The sequence below is a fragment of the Phytophthora sojae genome, assembly GCF_000149755.1.
Source record: "Phytophthora sojae unplaced genomic scaffold PHYSOscaffold_9, whole genome shotgun sequence".
Lineage (NCBI taxonomy): Eukaryota > Oomycota > Peronosporomycetes > Peronosporales > Peronosporaceae > Phytophthora > Phytophthora sojae.
The window spans coordinates 76,782-88,813 of NW_009258123.1; the positions used below are offsets into that span (position 1 = coordinate 76,782).

Genomic DNA, 12,032 nt, shown 5'->3' on the forward strand with positions numbered 1-12,032 from the left:
AAGTCGTAGTCCGGCATCGGCAGCAGCGTCGACACCGTCCCAGGGTACCTCGCGCTCAACGCGCTCAACGTTCCGCGCGGGTACGACTAGAGCTCCGACTGGTCGAACAGTGCGCCAGAGCTTTCGCGGCGGAAACGCCCGTCCGTGCGCGTGAAGAGCTTGCTCATGCGCAAGAAGTACGTGTCGTGCACTCAGCGCTGCGACTTGCTTTCCACCCCCACTTAGGTCAAGTCGACCAAGCGGGTCAGCACGTCTCCGAATGACATTTCCTCAAGCTCCGCCGGGAAAACCTCGGCCGTCTCGACGTTGCACTCGCAGCCGAAGTACGGGTTCTGGTAGTCGGCATTCAGGCGCACGATGATGTCCTGCTTGTTCAGGCGGAGGGCCAGCTCCACCTGCTCGCGCGGGATCGAGAAGTACTTGTTGTCAAACTCCTTCCACAGCACAGCGCAGCGGTTAGCCACCACGTGGATCGGCTCGCCAGCTCCGACGCCACCGTGACAACGTCGCCCGCGACGCTCGTGTAGCTCGTCTCCCACTCCAGCTCCGACTCGATACCAGGCGTGTCCACCAGCAGCTTCTTCACTGCCGGCGCGGTCGCGGCCTCCTTCGCGACCATCACGCGAGAGCCCATCAGGATACCATCTGCAGGCATCTTGTGCAGGTGGCCGCGGGCCAGACTCCACTCGCCCGTGAGGTACTGCTTCGAGTCCTCCCAGTTGCCGAAGCCAGAGCCCACCACCACCAGCACGTTCGACACGCGACGATTGGCGGCGTACGTCTCCTCCATCGGCTGGTGGAAGTCCTCAAAGCTTTGGTGGCCACCAGCGCGGCCGTCAGTCCACTGCAGCATCACGGTCATTGACGCATCGCCGCGGCAATCTCCAGCACCGCGTGGATACCGTCCACCGAACCGGGCTTGAAGCACACCACCTTGATGCCAACGGCCTCCAGCTGTGACATCATCTCAAGCGCACGCTCCTGCGTCGGGATACCGGCACCAATCGTGATGCTCTCGATAGGCACGCCGCTGCGGCGCATACGAAGCACCATCGGGAACTGGAAGCCCCACTGCTTCGCGGTCAGGTACAGCATGTTGGTTGCGATGCCGAGGCCAGGCTTGATCTTCGACACCAGCTCGTCCACCGCGTCCTCGAAGATGTTCGGGCGCAACAGACCACCCGCCGCAAGCTCGCCGTGGAAACCCGCGTTCTGGATAGCCGCAACGAGGTCGATACCTTTCAGGCTCGTCGTGGGCGTCATACCCGCGACCATGATGGGAGGCTTGTTCAGCACGCGCGTGAATCTGTTGTAGATCTTGCCCGACGCCGTCACCTGCGGGCCGAACTTCTTTTCCCACGCCGCCTCGGCCGGGGTGAGGCTCGGCGCAGCGTCGATGAACTGCTGCAGACCGATGTGAGGGTCGTACTTCGTCGATGTGCTCATAATCGGATGCTGGGCGGTCGCAATGACCACCTCGATGCCCAGGCCTTCCGCAAACTTGTCGCTCAGCTTTGCTACGCCAAGATCGGGTCCAAACGCCAGCACGTGAGTTGCGCTCGAGTGGTGCTCCGCGATCTTTGCCCACGTCGCCGTCCAGTCCACGAGCTTCAGCAACTGCATGTTAATAAGTATATCGACAACGTCGTCCACCGTCTGCAGGTGGTTGCCTCCGTAGCGTTCACGGGCACCTACCGCTGGCTGCCCTTGATGGCGCACTTGACGCGCTCAGCGTCCTGGACCAGCTTCGGCTTGGCCTCTGTCAGCAGCGGTGTGTGGAAAGGAGCCGACAGCGGCAAGAACGACAGCGAGCCCGTGGGCTTCCGCTGTGAGTGCGGGATGCGCGTCTGGTTGGCGTCGGGCTGGGCGAACAGGCCTTCCAGCGCCTGCTTCAGCAGCATCAGCGTGGCGGGGAAGCCCGTCACGTTCACCACGTCCGACGCGTTGATGAGCGACAGCTGCAGGTCGGGCGTCTTGGTGCGGCGCTTGGTCACCTCGATGGCCTTGACCACGTGCTCCTTCTTGAGGCCGCGCACGGCCCGCATCAGGCCGGCGTCCGCTACCTTCTTGGCGTCCTGCCCGTAGGAGCTGGTCGTACGTCTCCTGCGCGCGCAGTCCCTGCCAGAACTTGTAGCGCAGGACGCAGACACCGATCGCGGCGAACTCCTCGGCCGTCTTGGTCGCCAAGAAGATAACGGCGCTCACCACGCCCTGGCTGTGGCCGACGGCCGTGGCGGAGCTCTTGACCACGCTCTCGTGGCTCACGCCCGCCGACCCGAGGAAGTTGAGGTAGTTGGCGCACTGCGTCAGCTCCACCAGCGGCATGCTGAAGTACACGCGGTCGAGCGCCAAGTCTGCGGGCGCGTCGCCGACCTCCAGGCTCTGCAGCCAGCTGTGCACGACGACCGCCTCGACGACGGCGACGTTTTGAAGCGTCTGTACAAAACAAAATATAAATTTTCATAAATCGGTTTGTCAACGTTTTTTATAAAGCTGAACAGGTAAAACCAACGTTTCTCTGAACGGACAAACGTTGGGGAGCCTACCCCTTACCTTGTGAACCACTCAAATCTAAGTCTGCACCTGATTGGATGAAATGGGTCTGGCTCCCCCCTTTCAACCAATCAGAACATGACAGCAGGTCACACGCTAGCCGTGTGACTGCACCTACTTTTGTGTATGTACCTATGTAACTTCTACCTACTTATGTAAATGGGCCCTTTACATCACCCTCCTCTCGAAGTTGCGCTTAGGTAACTTAACCCACCGGCGACCCGATTTTGCAGGGATAAGATTAATATAGAAAATTGTATACCAGCGGGATAGGGTAAGCGAGGTCCCCAGTGGATGGCGCCGACCCTTCGGGCTTCATCGACTTTCAATCTCATTGGTTAGATTTATCCAATCAAAAGTTGGCTAAGGCCTTAATTCTGAGCGGGTTCAACACTAAGCATGAAAAACCTTGGCGTAAATTGTCCTAAAGATCGAGATATTTCCATCTGTAGAGAATCCAAATCAAATTGTTGTGAAACATGAGCGAAAAATTGTGGCACTAATAAACTCACCCTTGCAGCTACAAGAGCCCTGTTGATCTTACTCTGGATGGCCCTGTTCAACAACGCGGCAGTAGTCCCTCACGAGCCTGCCGATACCGCGGCGTCAAGGTTTCATCGGTAAGCTGCCGTTGTAGTGCGGCGGAGTGACCTAGATAACACCAGCGATCTGTCCATCTAGAGCATTGGTGTATCACATCGACGGAGTGGGCGCATAGAGCCCTTCTAATATAAGCGCCTAGAATGAGTAGAAAGCGCTGCGCAAGTGCTGCAGCGTCAAAATATAGTGTGTCACATGGAGCTGCCATTATTATTCCGGCACCATGCATGCCCCCCACGCGTGTTGACGGGGTTGCTGTTACTCTTGATGCTCCGAGACTTTTGCGCCATGATTTCTAACCGCTGTTTGTCTTAAGAACATGTTGGCGCCTTCCTAATATGCAGTTCCGATGTAAGGGTATGCTACTTTGCTAGCACCAGTTTCATGTTTGAGCGGACCGCAAAAGCTGCCGAGTCAGAGGCGACAAGCTAACAAAACCTGGATTAGGTTGCTATGCGACCGCTTTGGTCTATACGAGAGATACATGACGAGAACAATCAAGCATAGCTGAGGGTCTTTAGCCGTTTCTTTCCGGCGTCTACGCTGCCGAAGTCGATGAGGCACGTGCTTCTACTGGTTTTGGTATAAACTTGATGAAGCGACGTTGGCCGTGGCCAGATGCTCGCGTGGCCATGTCTGTTGGCTATTGTATGACCAACCACGTCAACGTTGCTTCGCCGTTTTGTCAATATTGGCATGCTTGTGTTGATCTGACTATACGAATTGACATAGCATCAGACATGTCGACATTGACCTATTTGACTAGGTTTTTGTATGGATTCATGTCGTGATTGACTCCGATATGACAGCAGTGAGATGTTTGGCTTGGTTTCAGTATAACTCAATGCAAACAAGTGGGTGTATTGTTCCGTTACTCCATGAATCTGATGGAGTCATCAGGGGACGCGAACGGGATGGCCGTGTCGGGCATGTTGGCGTCAGCGCGCGTGCCGCAAATATCGGGCATGTTGGGAACCGCGGTATGTCGACGACCACGGGCGTGTCACCCTGCCACGGTTATCAGGACCAAGCACGCGATGATCAAGTCAGACATGTCGAGGTCGGCGAGCGTGCCGTCCATCCCAGGCATATTAAGAGCCGCCGGGATGTAGGCGGTGCCGGGCATGTAGGGGACCGCGGGCGTAGCATCCTTGGTGGGTTAACCAGGGCCATACACGGGGTAGTCGAGTCGGGCATGATGGGATCCTCGGGCATGTCGTCCGTGTCGGCCATGGCGGTCGCCTCGGGCACGGCGTCCGTTTCGGGCATGGCGGCGGCCTCGGGCAACAGGCATGTCGGGAGCATCGGGCATGTCGACGGCCTCGGGAAACAGGCATGGCGGGGGTGTCGAGCATGTCGGCGGCCTCGGGCACGGCTTCGGAGTCGGGCATGGCGGAGGCCTCGGGAAACAGGCATGGCCGGGGCATCAGGCATGTCGGTGGCCTCGGGTGTGGTGTCGGAGTCGGGCATGTTGGTCGCCTCGGGCATGGCCTACAGGTCGGGCATGTCGGTGGACTCGGGCATGACGTTGGCGGGGGCGTCGGGCTTGGCGGTGGCCTCGGGCATGACGTCAGCGTCGGGCGCGTCGGGCATACCGGCGGCCGCGAGCGTGGCGTCGGAGTCGGGCATGCCAGTGGCCTTGAGCAACGGGCATGGCGGGGGTGTCCAGCATGTCGGCGGCCTCGGGCATGGCGGTGGCCTCGGGCACGACGTCCGGGTCGAGAATGTCGGCGGCCTCGGGCATGACTTCAGCGTCGGGCGCGTCGGGCATACTGGCGGCCGCGAGCGTGGCGTCGGAGTCGGGCATGCCAGTGGCCTTGAGCAACGTGCATGGCGGGGGTGGCCAGCAAGTAGGCGGCCTCGGGCATGGCGGTGGCCTCGGGCATGGCGGTGGCCTCGGGCACGACGTCCGGGTCGAGAATGTCGGCGGCCTCGGGCATGACTTCAGCGTCGGGCGCGTCGGGCATACTGGCGGCCGCGAGCGTGGCGTCGGAGTCGGGCATGCCAGTGGCCTTGAGCAACGGGCATGGCGGGGGTGTCCAGCATGTCGGCGGCCTCGGGCATGGCGGTGGCCTCGGGCACGACGTCCGGGTCGAGAATGTCGGCGGCCTCGGGCATGACTTCAGCGTCGGGCGCGTCGGGCATACTGGCGGCCGCGAGCGTGGCGTCGGAGTCGGGCATGCCAGTGGCCTTGAGCAACGTGCATGGCGGGGGTGGCCAGCAAGTAGGCGGCCTCGGGCATGGCGGTGGCCTCGGGCACGACGTTCGGGTCGAGAATGTCGGCGGCCTCGGGCATGACTTCAGCGTCGGGCGCGTCGGGCATACTGGCGGCCGCGAGCGTGGCGTCGGAGTCGGGCATGCCAGTGGCCTTGAGCAACGTGCATGGCGGGGGTGGCCAGCAAGTAGGCGGCCTCGGGCATGGCGGTGGCCTCGGGCACGACGTTCGGGTCGAGAATGTCGGCGGCCTCGGGCATGACTTCAGCGTCGGGCGCGTCGGGCATACTGGCGGCCGCGAGCGTGGCGTCGGAGTCGGGCATGCCAGTGGCCTTGAGCAACGGGCATGGCGGGGGTGTCCAGCAAGTAGGCGGCCTCGGGCATGGCGGTGGCCTCGGGCACGACGTTCGGGTCGAGAATGTCGGCGGCCTCGGGCATGACTTCAGCGTCGGGCGCGTCGGGCATACTGGCGGCCGCGAGCGTGGCGTCGGAGTCGGGCATGCCAGTGGCCTTGAGCAACGGGCATGGCGGGGGTGTCCAGCAAGTAGGCGGCCTCGGGCATGGCGGTGGCCTCGGGCACGACGTTCGGGTCGAGAATGTCGGTGGCCTCGGGCATCACTTCAGCGTCGGGCGCGTCGGGCATACCGGCGGCCGCGAGCGTGGCGTCGGAGTCGGGCATGCCAGTGGCCTTGAGCAACGGGCATGGCGGGGGTGGCCAGCAAGTAGGCGGCCTCGGGCATGGCGGTGGCCTCGGGCACGACGTTCGGGTCGAGAATGTCGGCGGCCTCGGGCATGACTTCAGCGTCGGGCGCGTCGGGCATACTGGCGGCCGCGAGCGTGGCGTCGGAGTCGGGCATGCCAGTGGCCTTGAGCAACGTGCATGGCGGGGGTGGCCAGCAAGTAGGCGGCCTCGGGCATGGCGGTGGCCTCGGGCACGACGTTCGGGTCGAGAATGTCGGCGGCCTCGGGCATGACTTCAGCGTCGGGCGCGTCGGGCATACTGGCGGCCGCGAGCGTGGCGTCGGAGTCGGGCATGCCAGTGGCCTTGAGCAACGGGCATGGCGGGGGTGGCCAGCAAGTAGGCGGCCTCGGGCATGGCGGTGGCCTCGGGCACGACGTTCGGGTCGAGAATGTCGGTGGCCTCGGGCATGACGTCAGCGTCGGGCGCGTCGGGCATACCGGCGGCCGCGAGCGTGGCGTCGGAGTCGGGCATGCCAGTGGCCTTGAGCAACGGGCATGGCGGGGGTGGCCAGCAAGTAGGCGGCCTCGGGCATGGCGGTGGCCTCGTGAATGGCGTCCACGTTGGTCATGGCGTGGCCACGATATTGGAGACACTTGAGTGCTTGTCAGCGTTTTGAGAAATGAGCTACCGATACGGAGCGGCGGCGAGGTTCGGTTCCGTTCACACGCGCACGAAGACGCGTCTCGATTCCGAACCCGGGGGAAAAATTGTAAGTAAATATATTGGTTATTTTAGGAGTAATTGACGATCATTGGTGGAATGGTTGGAATACATGCGATGATTGGTGGACTTGCTTCATGGCAGCAGGATCCACATGGCGCGAAAGTGACGAAGATGTGCACGTTGAAGTGATCGCGTGACGTGCATAACGTAGCTAAGGTGTGGAAGTCGTAAGTGGCAGTAGCGCCACAAACTAGATCGTCCAGCATTTTGCTTACCGATAAAAGAACCCATTTTGGCCGCAGTGACGGACACCGGCGGCTGTGATCACAGCCGCCGGCCGTCCTAGCTTTAGTATCGCGCTCAGAAACGATTATACGATGCAATATAACTATTCTAGGCTGCGGCGCCGGCCCCGCACGTGTCGGTGGCGCTGCATGCACCGAGATTACTACTGTTATAATAGGAAATCAAGCCAACGTTGACTCCGTTTGATGGTGATATTAAGTCAAGGTGGGGATAATCCACTTGCTGTCGACATGAGCGGGGAGCCTAGAATGGTTTGATTGCATCGTATAATCGTTTCTGAGCGCGATACTAAAGCTAGGACGGCCGGCGGCTGTGATCACAGCCGCCGGTGTCCGTCACTGCGGCCAAAATGGGTTCTTTTATTGGTAAGCAAAATGCTGGACGATCTAGTTTGTGGCGCTACTGCCACTTACGACTTCCACACCTTAGCTACGTTATGCACGTCACGCGATCACTTCAACGTGCACATCTTCGTCACGTTCGCGCCATGTGGATCCTGCTGCCATGAAGCAAGTCCACCAATCATCGCATGTATTCCAACCATTCCACCAATGATCGTCAATTACTCCTAAAATAACCAATATATTTACTTACAATTTTTCCCCCGGGTTCGGAATCGAGACGCGTCTTCGTGAGCGTGTGAACGGAACCGAACCTCGCCGCCGCTCCGTATCGGTAGCTCATTTCTCAAAACGCTGACAAGCACTCAAGTGTCTCCAATATCGTGGCCACGCCATGACCAACGTGGACGCCATTCACGAGGCCACCGCCATGCCCGAGGCCGCCGACATGTCCGACACCCCCGCCATGCCTGTTGCCCGAGGCCGCCGCCATGCCCGACACGGACGACGTGGCCAAGGCCACCGCCATGCCCGATGCCCCCGCCATGATCGTTGCTCAAGGCCACTGGCATGCCCGACTCCGACGCCACGCTCGAGGCCGCCGGTATGCCCGACGTGCCCGACGCTGACGTCATGCCCGACGCCCCCGCCATGTCCGACTCTGACGTCATGCCTGAGGCCGCCGACATTCTCGACCCGGACGTCGTGCCCGAGGCCACCTGTGAAAAGTCTCGGTGGATTTCGCCACCGAACCCATGTCCAGCTGACCCGTATCAATCCAGGATGCTGACCCGTATCAATCAAGCAGATTTCAAGTGCGTCATGGCCGCGATGGATCTGGACCACCAACTGTCGGACATGAGCCGTGAGACGAAGGAAGCTGAGCCCGAGGTCTGGGCGGAGCTCCGCTCAGACTCTGGGCTTGAGCGAAGATTGTCTGAGACCCGAGATGTCTGGTGTTGGGTATCCCAAGTCTGAGCTGAGTCCAGGAAGCAGAGAGAAGCTACGCGGAGTTTGAGCTGAGCCTCGAGTGTGATGACCGGAGTCCCCGCTCAGGTCGAGGAGCTGAGCGGAGCCGGGTGGAGTTTGAACTCAACCTCCCCAGCGGTTGTGGAGCCGTCGTCCAAGATGCCGAGATGAGTCGAGGAGCAGGCGTCCGAGCGAGGTCGTGCCGAGCCGGGCCCAGCTTTTACTGTGGTCATGGAGCTTTCACCCAAGTCGACAAGCTGGGCGAGGATCGAAGGTCTGAGCGGGGTGACGTGGAGTCCAAGCCCGGCCTCGAATGCGATGTTTGAAGTCTTTGCTCAAGTCGAGAAGCCGAGCGGAGTGGCATGGGCCTGAGTGGAGTTGTCGGAGTCCAGTTGAAGTGCCGGGTGAAGAGTCGCTGAACTTAAGTCCAGACAGTGGTACTGACGGCGAAGTTGGTGGCACCGGCGAGTACACTCATCCGGTGAATCAGCCATGAGCCAGCCTACATTGGGTGCGACCGCCCAAGATCGCGGACACTTCAAGCGGATCTCAACGGCCTCCAGCGGCTCCAAGACGACGCCCGCCGACGTGGAGCCGCCGCATTGGCCAAGACCAAGGATATCGGGCGGATCTTCAAGGGCGCCCGGTAAGCATACAGCCGATGCTCTTCGCGCAGCCAGTCAGTGTGGATATTGAGCCCCCACTTAGTGAGTCCTAGTTTGTGCATGTGTAAACAGTTAAACAGAGTTCGTTTTGCCCCGACGGACGCAAGTGGTGGAGGTCTTTGGCCAGAAGGTGTCTTGGCGATCATCCACACAATTCAAGCTAACATATCAACGTTGTCAGAGTGCTTCGGTGCGACGACAGTACGGTTATTTCATATTACTGTTACATCTTAGGGTGTATTTCATATTTTCGGGTGGAAGGTGATCCATTCTGAGGTTTAGGCAGGGTAATTGTATTGTGTGCTTGGGGACATTGGCGTGCCCCGGTGCATTGTGTGATTATTAGTATCGGTTCATTGTGGACCTGGTGCGCGGGTAGTCCCAGGGTGTGTGTGAGTGCCTTGGATTCGAACTAGGCTCAAACCGAGTCACTAACTCCAGACCGGGTCGTTGCTTGACTCGAAGAGAAGAAAGGAGAAGCTGGTACGAGCCTCGCCCAGGTTCAGAGAAATAAAGGCGAACTCGGCCCAGACCCAGGCCGACCGGGAAAGAAGGGGTGTTGTGGTTCTGAGCCGGAACCAAAGAGAGGAAGTGGAGGCTATATTGTGTGTGGTGTTGTGTTCATTAAGGAAAACCCGGGGCATTTCGGGCTGTGGACACGTGCGGACTGGGACTCGCCAAGTGGGGAGCGAGTTTCGTCTGGGAACACCTCCGGAGACCTTCAACATCGACAGCAGCTGGTGTGGCCGACGCGAGTCTGGGCCCTCAGCGTAGCCGTGATCAAAAGAACCGCCAAGGGGATCGCAGAGTGAGGAACACACGCCTCACCCGACCCGAGTCGGAGCTGAGCCAAGCGTTCAAGCGGCTAAGCCTAGCGAAGCGGAGTGGGAGTGTTCGCTCAGTGGAAGGAGCTGAGCGGAACTCCTGCAGCGCTAAGCAGGGCTGAGTCAAGTGGTGCAAGGGCTGAGCGAAGACCTCGGTCGAGCGGTCTAGCAACCTGAGCAAAGAGCACGGGCGCTTCGTCGCACGTGGTGCGCGTGCCCGGATCAGGGATACGACTTTGGACGGACAAGCTACAGTCATGTCGACTGCTGCTGATTCGAAGGAAACCAAGACTGGAGGTGAGAAGAGCGAGTCTTCGCTTCGGCGAAGTTTGAGAGTGGCTGGATTGCCAGCCGAGGTGGTGCCGACGGAGTCTGGGACGCCCAGGGCGAGAAGATCGACTGCGGGAGCCCGGACGCCCAGTGCTGAGGGAGAAGCTGCGTCGTCAGGCGAGGCTGCGCCAAGCGCTGAGCCGGAGGTGCCACCAACGACGGAAACTGCTGTGCCGCCGCCATGTTCGCCCGAGAGGAAGAAGTCTGAGAATGAACAAGGTGGCGGAGCGGTTGCTCAGCCGAGCGCTCGTGTTGGTGAAAGTCTGAGCCTGAGAGAGCCTGCTGTGAGTCGAGCGTTGACGCCGCGCAGGACTTCTGAGACTGCGACTGCAACTTCTCAGCCGCAAGGTGTTAAGCCGGAGCCAACTGCTGCGGATCTCCGCAGTGGCCAAGCCGAGGGTGGTGCACTGAGCGTGCTGGGAAGCCGAGCGATGCAGCTGCGAGATCAAGGTGCTGCTGGGACTGGGACAGGCCCGGTCCAGTTCAGCTTTATTCCGGAGCTGGATACGTCGGAGCGTCAACTGGTGGCGGAGCCTGGTCAAGTTCACTCTGGCCGGACCAACGCCCCTACCAGAGGCTGAGAGAAGTCCCCGAAGGAGCGGAAGCTGACAGCCGCGCCTTGGCCCAGCTGTCCGAGCTGTCCGAGGTTGAGATGCTCGCGTACGGCCGAACTCAGTTCGAGATGTGGATGTCTGTGCCTGCTGGAGTCGTGCACCCGGTGGATGTGGCCTATTCGCCATGTCATGGAGGCTGCGATCTCTGGGGTTTCATCCGAGCGGCTGGAGCTACGGCCAGACACTTGATGTCTGTGACTCGGTCGCCCGCTGCGAGATGGCTGAACGTGTTCCACGCTGAACGTCGACGGAGCCCTGTCGTCTCCGACCTGAAGGCAGTGCGCGTGGCACTGAGACTGATGCCGCCCATTGCATGCGTCGCTCTGTTGCAGACGATGCTGCATGAAGCTGGCTATGAGTTCCTGAACCAAGTCTCAGTGTGGCACACGCTGTCTGAAGTCGCCGGAGTCCCGGATTCGCAGATCCGGTTTGAGATCTAGCGCATCGCCCGATTCCTCGGAGCTGAGCTCAGAGCCTGGAAGGCTGCGGTCGGTTCAACCCCATACTACGTGAGGCCGACCTCAGACCCTCCGCTGATGGCCGCTCAAGCTGCCGAGACCCAAGTTGGATTCCCTCTGGACAAGGATGGAGACGCGATCATGGATGAGGATACTCAGCTGTTCCTGGGACCTGAAGTCGTGATGCGCCTTCAGCTCACTGGTCTCAGACCTCTGAGTCCGACCTCAAGTGTCGAAGGCGAGCCGTCTCGAAAGCGTGCATTGCTGACGAGGTCTTCTGCTAGTGGCTCAATCCTGAGCTACCACGAGTCTGGCGAAGCTCCTGCTGAGACTGCGCTCGGATTCCGAAATGACCAAGTGCCCAGCATGGTTGGTGCAAGCTCTGGTTCCGACATGTCTTTGATGGTCACGGATGAAGGGGGAAACCTGTTTGGATTAAGTTCCTCTGGTTCCTCTCTGATGTCTATGACTGACTACATGGTTGGGACTGGGACGCACATGCCCATGTCGACGGCGACGGTGATGCGAGGCTCAGCTACGACGATGTCCCGCGGTTCATTCCCGGGAATGACGATCTCGGTCACGCCTCAGCTTACTCAGGCTGGTCCCGTACCGGCCAGAGCTGAGCAGGGGCTGTATCGACCTGAGCATCCAGCCCAGATACCGCTGCCCGGCAGTCCTGAGTCCAAGCGTTCAGCCCCGAAACAAGCTGAGACCCGACAAGTGCGGCCCACGGGATTCCGGTTCACACAT

The 12,032-nt window shown here is 60.3% G+C and overlaps 3 protein-coding genes across 3 annotated transcripts; 1 reads left to right on the forward strand and 2 right to left on the reverse strand.

Moving 5' to 3' along the window:
* Window positions 1-381: 381 nt before the first annotated feature.
* PHYSODRAFT_288414 (hypothetical protein) lies at window positions 382-1,070 on the reverse strand (the record flags this gene model as incomplete). The annotated part of the gene is given in 2 exon segments (XM_009535942.1): window positions 382-875; window positions 886-1,070. A coding segment is annotated over 1 exon segment (302 nt), but the record flags the coding sequence as incomplete, so codon positions are not given.
* Window positions 1,071-4,194: 3,124 nt separating this feature from the next.
* Window positions 4,195-5,334, reverse strand: PHYSODRAFT_522816 (hypothetical protein; the record flags this gene model as incomplete). Its single annotated transcript, XM_009535943.1, has 3 exons — window positions 4,195-4,644; window positions 4,802-4,969; window positions 5,176-5,334. The coding sequence occupies 3 exons, from the start codon at window positions 5,332-5,334 to the stop codon at window positions 4,195-4,197; spliced, it is 777 nt and encodes a 258-aa protein (XP_009534238.1).
* Window positions 5,335-7,813: 2,479 nt separating this feature from the next.
* Window positions 7,814-8,397, forward strand: PHYSODRAFT_254629 (hypothetical protein; the record flags this gene model as incomplete). Its single annotated transcript, XM_009535944.1, has 2 exons — window positions 7,814-7,891; window positions 7,981-8,397. The coding sequence occupies 2 exons, from the start codon at window positions 7,814-7,816 to the stop codon at window positions 8,395-8,397; spliced, it is 495 nt and encodes a 164-aa protein (XP_009534239.1).
* Window positions 8,398-12,032: the final 3,635 nt, after the last annotated feature.